Source organism: Danio aesculapii, chromosome 24 (genome assembly GCF_903798145.1).
Source record: "Danio aesculapii chromosome 24, fDanAes4.1, whole genome shotgun sequence".
Classification (NCBI taxonomy): domain Eukaryota; kingdom Metazoa; phylum Chordata; class Actinopteri; order Cypriniformes; family Danionidae; genus Danio; species Danio aesculapii.
This window is the reverse complement of record NC_079458.1, coordinates 549,854-561,027: the sequence shown is the minus strand read 5'-3', so window position 1 is coordinate 561,027 and position 11,174 is coordinate 549,854. Positions and strand designations below refer to the sequence as shown.

The following is an 11,174-nucleotide window of genomic DNA, read 5'->3' as shown; positions in this document are numbered from 1 at the left end:
CTATTAAATGCAATTCATTGATATACATGTGCTATCTTTCATATTTAATTTAATTTCAAAGGGCCCAGACAGATCGTGCTACAGACAGATGCAGACTCTAGAGGTTTCATTTTTTGCAAAAGCAAAAAAAACAAACATTTTATTTACATATTTGATTATAATTATATAGATAATTTATGAAAGCAAACCAATTACATTTTCAAGCAGTTTCAAGCTCTTCATCCAAAATGCACTTTTCAAAAGTCCTTAAATTTTCCAAGTCGTCTTTGAACAGTCTTAAAAAGGTTTAAAATAAAACCTCTGCCAATACAGAGAGAATTAGGCTTTAATTTGAATCAGATAAATTACATATGCTGGCTCTTTGTGAAGCTTAATCTTTCTGAGAAAAGACAACAATGAAGAGGCTGAGCAGGACAATAAAAATTCTTGTTGCCTGTTTCACATTTCTCAGATGTCAAGAGGTGTCCTGCTCTACGAGGAAGGGATCCAAAATAGACCACTGTTGTTCTTTTTGACCTGAGACAACGTCGTAAAAAGAAGTTCCTAATTGGGATTGTGTTGATGAATCTTTAAAGCAACACGGATGTTCGTTTGTCCATCCTCCTTAAAGCCTATTGTTACATCACACCATATATGTCAACCGCTCACGAGCATCCTATGCCATCCAATCATTTAAAGGTTTATTTAGTGAGACAAGGGTGGGGCATATACGGTGAACCACCATTTTTGGGATCAGAGACTGTCTTTTAAAAGGTAGCATCAGCTCTGGAGAGACACAACACACAGGACAACCCGAGGTAAGAACCAAAGAGCCTTCATGCAGAAAGACTAAGGAAGATCTCCTGGACCTCACAAACACTGCTTCCAAAGCTGACACAAAAACAGAGAAATCCAGTACAAGTTTAAGTGTAGTGATTTTCCTGATCAGTAAATCACATCAGTGTTCTTAAACGCTCTTTTGTTTTGTCCTTAGCATAACACCAGCTCTGCAGTTACAAGGTACAGAGATCTGACAAACACAAGGTGAGAAGTTTTGCATCGACCATCGAAAAACAATACTAAAATGCATTCATTTATCATTTCTGTAACTGTGATTTCAGTGTGTTACACTTGTAAATTTGCCTGTGTTGTTATTTGTCAGAGAAGCACATTATATTTATGAGTTTGTTCATCTGTTTTAGACTTCAAAATGGGTGACGCCCTTATGGCAGAGTTTGGGCCTGCGGCTCCTTTCTTACGGAAGTCAGATAAGGAGCGTCTGGAGGCCCAAACTCGTATTTTTGACATGAAGAAGGAATGTTTTGTGCCTGACCCTGAGGTTGAGTACGTCAAAGCCTCCATCACCAGTAGAGATGGTGATAAAGTCACTGTTGACACTGAATATGGAAAGGTAAGGATGCTTTCGTTAACTGAATTTGATAATAGAGTCTGTTGTGGTGAATGGAAATTACAATAAATAAGTTATCCCAAAAGTTAAAAAAAAAGAAGAAAAAATATCATGATAGTGTTATGGCTTTCTAATAGAGCAAAACGTATACAAGTGACAAAATTTGCATTGTAGCTGGTGAAAAAAACTAATTAATTTTCTCTGTTCAACAGACTCTTACTTTCAAGGAGTGCGATGTTCACCCTCAGAACCCGCCAAAGTTTGATAAAATTGAAGACATGGCGATGTTCACCTTCCTGCACGAGCCTGCTGTGCTGTTTAACCTCAAAGAGCGTTACGCAGCCTGGATGATCTACGTGAGTGATGAACATTGATCCGTAAAGAAGTAACTGCCAGTACTGATGTGTATAACTGCATTAAACCTATTCATATGTTACATTACAGACCTATTCAGGGCTGTTCTGTGTCACTGTCAACCCATACAAGTGGCTGCCAGTGTACGATTCCTCTGTGGTCAAAGCCTACAGAGGCAAGAAGAGGACTGAAGCTCCTCCTCACATCTTCTCCATCTCTGACAACGCCTACCAGTACATGCTGTCAGGTTAGAGCTGTACTTTACATCTATTTAAAAGATTTGATTATGCACAAAACTTCCCTCATTTACATCTGGCCATTTCATCTAACAGACAGAGAGAACCAGTCTGTCCTTATCACGTAAGTCAATTCTCACAATCATGTGAAATGCTTAAAAATGCTAAATGATTTAAAATATTAAAACGTTTATCCTTTAAATACACAGTGGAGAATCTGGTGCTGGAAAGACTGTGAACACCAAGAGAGTCATTCAGTACTTTGCCAGCATTGCTGCAGTATCTGGGAAAAAGGATGCAGCTTCTGAGAAGAAGGTGATTATAGTCACAAAACTGCTTGTGCAAAAATAAAAACATCAATACTAATTATTTTAACAAATGTAATTCTTTTGTGATTTTAAAAATGTCATTGTTTGTTAAAAGGGAACTCTGGAGGATCAAATCATCCAAGCTAACCCTGCTCTTGAGGCCTTTGGTAATGCCAAGACCATCAGAAATGACAACTCCTCCCGATTCGTGAGTAAAAATGCACTGTGTATAGATAGTGTGTACTGCATATAAATAGCATGAATAATGTGTTAATTATTCTCAATTATAAACAGGGTAAATTTATCCGAATTCACTTTGGTGTGAGTGGAAAATTGGCTTCAGCAGATATTGAAACTTGTGAGTACGCTTTATATTACTACAATTATGATGATTAGAAGACTCTATTAGCGCATAAAATATATTTAACAGCATTAACTTTGCTATATTTCATCATGTAGACCTGCTTGAGAAGTCTCGTGTCACTTATCAGCTCAAAGCTGAGAGAGACTACCACATCTTCTACCAGATCCTGTCTCAGAAGAAACCGGAGCTATTGGGTAGGTATCAATGTGGATTTAAATATACCATGTTAAAGCGTGCCTATACACTGTCTCTAACTGTGTTGCCTGTTTTTACAGAGATGTTGCTCATCACCAACAACCCCTATGATTACTCCTACATCTCCCAAGGAGAGACGCAAGTGGCATCTATTGATGATGCTGAAGAGTTGATTGCCACTGACGTTAGTGATTTCCATTAATATCAAAATAGAGGTTGACTGATATGATTTTCTCTGGCTGAGAAAACGGGGGTTGGCTAAGAATATTGGTCAAGAAATCATCAAATATTGTCCATCGACTAAATAGAGAAGTATTTAGCTGATGGACAATATATGATGATTTTTTTTGACCAATATGTTTAGCCAAGCCCTGTTTCGCCTTCATGCAGATTGACTGAAATACATTAGGTTTATGTGCAATCAAAACAACAAAAATCTCCAAAGTGTGATGAGGAAGCTAATTAATCTGTCAACCTCTGTATCAACATATAAATAGATTAGGACCAGTGATACGTACTACGAAAAGTCAAATAAAAGTAGACTGATCTTATTGTTGTGACACACTGTTTTCAAATGGCAGGATGCCTTTGATGTGCTGGGCTTCACACAAGATGAAAAATCAGGCATCTACAAGCTGACTGGTGCCATCATGCACTTTGGTAACATGAAGTTCAAGCAGAAGCAGAGAGAGGAACAGGCAGAGGCTGATGGCACTGAAGGCATGTCATCTTTATAATCATTGCCTTATTGCCACTGGTGACTTTGTGATAAATGGTTTTAAAGGAAACTCTTTTCTCTAAAAGATGCTGACAAAGTCGCTTATCTGATGGGCTTGAACTCTGCTGACTTGATCAAGGGTTTGTGCCACCCAAGAGTCAAAGTAGGAAATGAGTGGGTCACCAAGGGACAGAATGTCCAACAGGTAAAGAAACATTACATCATTTACCACTAATATAACCACCTAAATCACAAATATATTATTAAATATAAAATTGCTTCCACTCTTTCAGGTGTATTACTCGATTGGTGCTCTGGCAAAGTCAGTGTATGAGAAGATGTTCCTCTGGATGGTTGTGAGAATCAACCAATCCCTGGACACCAAACAGCCTCGCCAGTACTTCATTGGTGTGCTGGACATTGCTGGCTTTGAGATCTTTGATGTAAGCTGATAACAAGTGATAAATGCAATTCAGAAACTACTGTAAAAAGCAGTACAGTGTAATTATACATTGTTTTCTGTCTGCAGTTCAACACCTTTGAGCAGCTGTGCATCAACTTCACTAATGAGAAGTTGCAGCAGTTCTTCAACCACCACATGTTTGTGCTGGAGCAAGAGGAATACAAGAAAGAGGGCATTGACTGGGAGTTCATTGACTTCGGCATGGACTTGCAGGCTTGTATTGAGCTTATTGAGAAGGTGAGTAATTCTGGTTGCAAACTGCTTCAGATACGTGTGTACTATTTTTCAGATTATTAACACTCATTTCTTACATTTCTCTTCAGCCCATGGGTATCATGTCCATCCTAGAAGAGGAGTGCATGTTCCCCAAGGCTAGCGATCAAACATTCAAAGCTAAGCTTTATGACAACCACCTTGGTAAGAACCCTACTTTCCAGAAGCCCAGGATTGTCAAGGGTAGACCAGAAGCCCATTTCGCCCTGGTTCACTACGCTGGCACTGTTGACTACAATATTTCAAACTGGCTGGTGAAGAACAAGGATCCTCTCAATGAGACTGTTGTCGGACTCTTCCAAAAGTCTACAGTCAAGCTGTTGTCATTCTTGTTTGCTGGATATTCTGGAGCTGACTCAGGTGAGTTCTTCTGATCCTCAGTATGGATGTTTTCAGAATACATTTTCTTTCTGGGGTTGAACTATGATGTGTCAGAATAACATGATTTACATGATTCAGCCCAAGATTCCAAGGGAGGTAAAGGAGGTGGAAAAAAGAAGGGATCTTCTTTCCAGACTGTGTCAGCCCTCCATAGGGTAAGGGTTATAGAGCAAATTATAAAAAAAAAACAAAGGAAACTAAAGTGTGTACTTCAAAAATATTCTGACATTGTGATTTCTTTAACCTTATAGGAGAACTTGAATAAACTGATGACCAACCTGAGGTCAACTCACCCTCACTTTGTGCGTTGCCTGATCCCTAATGAGACAAAGACTCCTGGGGCGATGGAGAATCCTCTGGTCATGCACCAGCTGCGCTGTAACGGTGTGCTGGAGGGCATCAGAATCTGCAGAAAAGGCTTCCCCAACAGGATCTTGTATGGAGATTTTAAACAGAGGTTAGAACCTAAACAAGACATCTAAAATAAAATAAACAAATATACCTTTAATGCACATAACCTTGTTATTTTTGTACCTCTTGTCAGATACCGTATTCTGAACCCATCTGCTATCCCTGAGGGACAATTTATTGACAATAAGAAAGCTGCTGAGAAACTCCTGGGCTCATTGGACATTGATCACACACAGTACAAGTTAGGACATACTAAGGTGTTCTTCAAGGCTGGTCTTCTGGGTACTCTTGAGGAGATGCGAGATGACCGTCTTGCCCTCATCATTACTGGTATTCAAGCAAGAGCTCGTGGTATTCTCTCAAGAATTGAGTTCCAGAAAATTGTTGAACGCAGGTTAGGATTAATAAACTTTTCTTTATACAACAAAGAACATATCAGTCACTGTCAGCTAATATTAACACTGGATTTACTTTCAGAGATTCATTGCTGGTGATCCAGTGGAATGTGCGTGCCTTCATGGGGGTCAAGAATTGGCCTTGGATGAAGCTGTATTTCAAGATCAAGCCACTGCTGAAGACTGCAGAGACTGAGAAAGAAATGGCCAACATGAAGGAGGAATTCACCAAGCTGAAGGAGGCTTATGCCAAATCTGAAGCTCGCAAAAAGGAGCTTGAAGAAAAAATGGTTTCCCTTCTCCAAGAGAAGAATGACCTGCAGCTTGCAGTGCAGTCTGTAAGCTTATAAAACTTTTTTAATGTTTAACAAGTAAAAACAAATACTGTTGAAAAAGTTAATTCATTCATTCAATTTTTTTCCCATTCTGATAGGAGCAAGATAATCTTGTTGATGCTGAGGAGAGATGTGAGGGTCTGATTAAGAGTAAGATCCAACTTGAGGCCAAAGTCAAAGAGCTAACTGAGAGGCTTGAGGATGAAGAGGAAATGAATGCAGAATTAGTGGCAAAGAAGAGAAAGCTAGAGGATGAATGTTCTGAACTCAAAAAAGACATTGATGACCTTGAACTCACTCTGGCCAAAGTAGAGAAAGAGAAACATGCGACTGAGAACAAGGTTATACATTTTACAGTTTTTGCATATGTTAACAAATGGGATGTTGGAAGTTTTCACTGATCTAATGTCCTTTTTCTTAGGTTAAAAACCTGACAGAAGAGATGGCAGCTTTGGATGAGATTATTGCTAAGCTGACCAAGGAGAAGAAAGCTCTACAGGAGGCCCATCAGCAAACACTGGATGACCTCCAGAGTGAGGAAGACAAAGTCAACACACTCACCAAAGCCAAAGCCAAACTAGAGCAACAAGTGGATGATGTAAGTAGAAAGAAATGTCTTGACAAAGTTTTACTTCAAATATGCTAGGGTACTATAATGAAGTGACATGTTTTGCAATACAATGCAAAATATTTACATTTTAAATAATAAGCTTGAAGGATCCTTGGAGCAAGAAAAGAAGCTCCGCATGGATCTTGAAAGGGCAAAGAGAAAGCTGGAGGGTGATTTAAAGTTGACCCAGGAAAGCATTATGGATTTGGAAAATGACAAACAGCAAATGGAGGAGAAGCTGAAGAAGTAAGAACACTTAAATCAATTCATGTAGATTTCTGCAAAATAAATCAATAAGTAAAATTCTCTCATGAAAATTTTTTATTATACAATAAAGGAAGGACTTTGAAATTGGCCAGCTCAACAGCAAAATTGAGGATGAGCAAGCTCTTGGTGCCCAGCTCCAGAAGAAACTGAAGGAGCTTCAGGTATGTTTAAACAAAAAATTGAAATCAAATAAATGTATAAAATCACTTAATATGATTTAGATCAAAACTTGCAATTTGTCTCAATCACCAGGCCCGAATTGAAGAGCTTGAGGAAGAGCTGGAAGCCGAGAGAGCTGCCCGTGCCAAAGTTGAGAAACAGAGAGCTGATCTGTCCAGAGAACTGGAGGAGATCAGCGAGAGGTTGGAGGAGGCTGGTGGAGCCACTGCTGCCCAGATCGAGATGAACAAGAAACGTGAAGCTGAGTTCCAGAAACTGCGCAGAGACCTTGAAGAGGCCACTCTGCAGCATGAGGCCACTGCTGCTACACTGAGGAAGAAACATGCTGACAGTGTGTCTGATCTGGGAGAGCAGATCGACAACCTTCAGAGAGTCAAGCAGAAGCTGGAGAAAGAGAAGAGCGAGTTGAAGTTAGAGCTTGATGATGTGGTCTCCAACATGGAGCAGATTGTCAAGTCAAAGGTTAGTAGCAACCCAGAAACGTATGTAAGACCGGCAATGCAGAATTCATGTAATTTAACAATATATTTTATTAGAGCAATCTGGAGAAAATGTGCAGAACTCTGGAGGACCAGATGAGTGAATACAGAACCAAAGCAGAGGAAGGCCAGCGCACAATCAATGATTTCACTATGCAAAAAGCCAAGCTTCAAACTGAAAACGGTAGGGTCCCAAAATATAGTAATCAATTAAAATGTGTGGTTCTAAAATTTTAATGTCTCATTTTGAATTTATTTTCTGGTAATTTAGGTGAACTGTCCAGACAGCTGGAGGAGAAAGACTCCCTGGTGTCTCAGTTGACTAGAGGAAAGCAATCCTACACTCAGCAGATTGAAGACCTCAAGAGACAGCTAGAGGAGGAAGTCAAGGTTTGTTGCAATCCATAATGTTTTTCTCTCTCTTCTTTTTCTAGAAACTGAATTATTTTTGTTATGCAGGAGGACAACATCCATGCAACTGACTATTTTTTTCTTCCAGGCTAAGAATGCCCTGGCACATGCAGTTCAGTCTGCTCGTCATGATTCTGACCTGCTGAGGGAGCAGTTTGAGGAGGAGCAGGAAGCCAAAGCTGAGCTGCAGCGTAGTCTGTCCAAGACAAACTCTGAGGTGGCTCAGTGGAGAACCAAGTATGAAACTGATGCCATCCAGAGGACTGAGGAGCTGGAGGATGCTAAGTAAGAACTAGAAAATATGCTATTTGGTTTTAAAAAGTAAATTTACTAATTCTTCTATTTATGATTTACTATTTCTAATCGGTTGTGAAATTCTGCTTTCTTACACAATTAGGAAAAAATTGGCCCAGCGTCTCCAGGAAGCAGAAGAGGCTGTGGAAGCTGTTAATGCTAAATGCTCCTCTCTGGAGAAGACCAAACACAGGCTCCAGAATGAAATTGAAGATCTTATGGTGGATGTGGAGAGATCCAATGCTGCTGCTGCTGCTCTAGACAAGAAGCAAAGAAACTTTGACAAGGTAATCCATAAAATAAACATTTATTAACTGAATTAATATTACTTGTGTTTTTAGTATAGGTGGTTATTAAACACCTAAATTGTTGCCTTAATCAGGTTTTGGCTGAGTGGAAGCAGAAGTATGAGGAGTCTCAGACTGAACTGGAAAGTGCCCAGAAAGAGTCCAGATCCCTGAGCACTGAACTCTTCAAGCTGAAGAACTCATATGAAGAGGTCCTGGATCAGCTTGAGACTATGAAGAGAGAGAACAAGAACCTTCAAGGTATGCATTTAGGTTAACTACAAGATTAACAGATGCTACCATCAGCAAATGTTTACTTAAAGAGTTATTCTTCTGTTTAACAGAGGAAATTTCTGACCTTACTGAGCAACTTGGAGAATCAGGAAAGAGCATCCATGAGTTGGAGAAAATCAGAAAGCAGTTGGAGCAGGAAAAAGCAGAGATCCAGACAGCCTTAGAGGAGGCTGAGGTAACCCTGAATGATCCTTTTCTATTATGTTATTTACATTAGAGTAATTAAGACTAATGACTTAAAAATGCTTTCCTTCATACTGAAAGGGTTCTCTTGAACACGAGGAAGGCAAGATCTTAAGAGCTCAGTTGGAGTTCAATCAGGTCAAAGCTGACATTGAACGTAAGCTGTCTGAGAAAGATGAAGAGATGGAGCAGGCCAAGAGGAACCAGCAGAGAGTGGTGGATACCCTGCAGAGCTCACTGGAATCAGAGACTCGCAGCAGGAATGAAGCTCTCAGACTGAAGAAGAAGATGGAGGGAGACCTCAATGAGATGGAGATTCAGCTCAGCCAGGCTAACAGGCAGGCATCAGAAGCCCAGAAGCAACTCAAGGGTCTTCATGGACATGTCAAGGTGTGGCCAAGCTTCAGTTCAGATTTTATGATTCTAAAGTAAAATACAGGATAGGTCTGCAGTGTTTTCATTCGTAAACTTGTACTTCACAGGATTCTCAAATGCAACTGGATGACGCTCTGCGTGGCAATGATGATCTCAAAGAGAACATCGCCATTGTGGAGAGACGCAACAATCTGCTGCAGGCTGAACTGGATGAGCTGAGATCCCTGGTGGAACAGACTGAGAGAGGAAGGAAACTGGCTGAGCAGGAACTGCTGGACGTCAGTGAGAGAGTTCAGCTCCTGCATGCGCAGGTAATACATTTTAAATACTTGTGTGATTATATTACTGTATAATCATTAATTTATACTTTAGTATGTTTGACATCTTTAATGGAATAAACTATTTCGATGATTCAGAACACCAGCCTGCTGAATCAGAAGAAGAAGCTGGAGGGAGATAATACTCAGCTTCAGACTGAGGTTGAGGAGGCAGTTCAGGAGTGCAGGAATGCTGAGGAAAAGGCCAAGAAGGCCATCACTGATGCTGCCATGATGGCAGAGGAGCTGAAGAAGGAGCAGGACACCAGTGCTCATCTGGAGCGCATGAAGAAGAACATGGAGCAGACCATCAAGGACCTGCAGCACCGTCTGGATGAAGCTGAGCAGATCGCCATGAAGGGTGGCAAGAAGCAGGTCCAGAAACTGGAATCTAGGGTAAGTTCTTGAAACTCAGGCATTTTCTCTTCACACATTTTTCAAAGATTAAAGAGTAGTTCACATTATTCAATTTTGTTTTGGTAGGTGAGAGAACTGGAGAATGAGGTGGAGTTGGAACAGAGAAAGGCGAGCGAGTCTGTAAAAGGAGTCCGTAAATATGAGAGACGCATCAAGGAGCTCACCTACCAGGTTATTTCTTTTGTCAAATATGCAGTTTTATTCATACCACCATTTTTCTAATACATACAGAAAATGATGAAGTCATTTTGTACATTCTGTTTGCAGACTGAGGAAGACCGTAAGAATCTGGCTCGTCTTCAAGACCTGGTGGACAAACTGCAGCTGAAGGTCAAGTCCTACAAGAGAGCTGCTGAAGAGGCTGTAAGTAAACAATAGCACTCAGACATTAAAGCATTGCGATTTCTTAATAATGATTTCCTCATAATGTTTTGTTCGTCCCTGTGTTTTTCAGGAGGAACAGGCCAATTCTAACCTGGGCAAGTTCCGTAAGCTGCAGCATGAGCTGGACGAGGCAGAGGAGAGGGCTGATATTGCTGAATCTCAGGTCAACAAGATGAGAGCCAAGAGCCGTGATTCAGGATCCAAGGTAATTTTTTTCTGCTCCACATAACTACTACAAAATTACAGCACAGTTAGTAATGATTCTTACCTTCTTCTTTTGTTGTCTCTTACTACAGAAAGGACATGATGAAGAGTAATCATCCAGTATAACAAGTGTGTTTGTTGTGAAGCCATGTTCATGTACTGGTTCTAATATAGCAATAAAAACTGCAATTCTGAATTACTGCATCTGTGCCTTTCTTAGTCACACTGCAGATCATGTATACAGAGTGAAAACATGTGAATTGCAGGTGTGACGAAAAATGTCAATCGTATAAATATAAGTCAAATTGTGTTGAGAGAATCTTTGAAGAGGTTATCATTAGTTTTGATGAAGTAAACACTTTTTATGTCATTTATTGCATTCTTCTGTTACTTTCATAACAATCTGTTTAACCTGATCCAGTGTTTAATCTGTGATTTAATCTTTAATCAAATCCAAATAATCCAGATTATTTCAACTATATTATACAGAGTTCATACACATTTTTACAACAAAAATTCCAGGACTTTCAAGTCAATTTTCATGACCTGATGTTTCATGCAAAGTCTATGTGTACATGGTAAGTCATAAGAAAAATAATGCACGTTTAAATTTATTACAGCATATCATAAAACACGCAATAGTTATAATTAA

The 11,174-nt window shown here is 39.8% G+C and overlaps 1 protein-coding gene across 1 annotated transcript; it reads left to right on the top strand.

The window, feature by feature from the left end:
* Nucleotides 1-764: 764 nt before the first annotated feature.
* Nucleotides 765-10,718, top strand: smyhc1 (slow myosin heavy chain 1). Its single transcript, XM_056450664.1, has 38 exons — nucleotides 765-797; nucleotides 974-1,023; nucleotides 1,182-1,390; nucleotides 1,600-1,743; nucleotides 1,832-1,988; nucleotides 2,074-2,101; nucleotides 2,187-2,292; nucleotides 2,401-2,493; nucleotides 2,580-2,643; nucleotides 2,745-2,843; nucleotides 2,925-3,028; nucleotides 3,426-3,564; nucleotides 3,649-3,767; nucleotides 3,856-4,005; nucleotides 4,092-4,262; nucleotides 4,349-4,658; nucleotides 4,758-4,834; nucleotides 4,931-5,136; nucleotides 5,224-5,484; nucleotides 5,568-5,823; nucleotides 5,919-6,161; nucleotides 6,242-6,418; nucleotides 6,531-6,676; nucleotides 6,768-6,858; nucleotides 6,950-7,339; nucleotides 7,414-7,540; nucleotides 7,628-7,746; nucleotides 7,856-8,052; nucleotides 8,165-8,348; nucleotides 8,444-8,609; nucleotides 8,693-8,817; nucleotides 8,907-9,215; nucleotides 9,308-9,511; nucleotides 9,617-9,913; nucleotides 10,001-10,105; nucleotides 10,202-10,297; nucleotides 10,389-10,523; nucleotides 10,615-10,718. Exons 3-38 carry the CDS (start codon nucleotides 1,190-1,192, stop codon nucleotides 10,633-10,635), a joined length of 5,817 nt encoding a protein of 1,938 aa, XP_056306639.1. The 5' UTR covers nucleotides 765-797; nucleotides 974-1,023; nucleotides 1,182-1,189; the 3' UTR covers nucleotides 10,636-10,718.
* The last annotated feature ends 456 nt before the right edge of the window (nucleotides 10,719-11,174 follow it).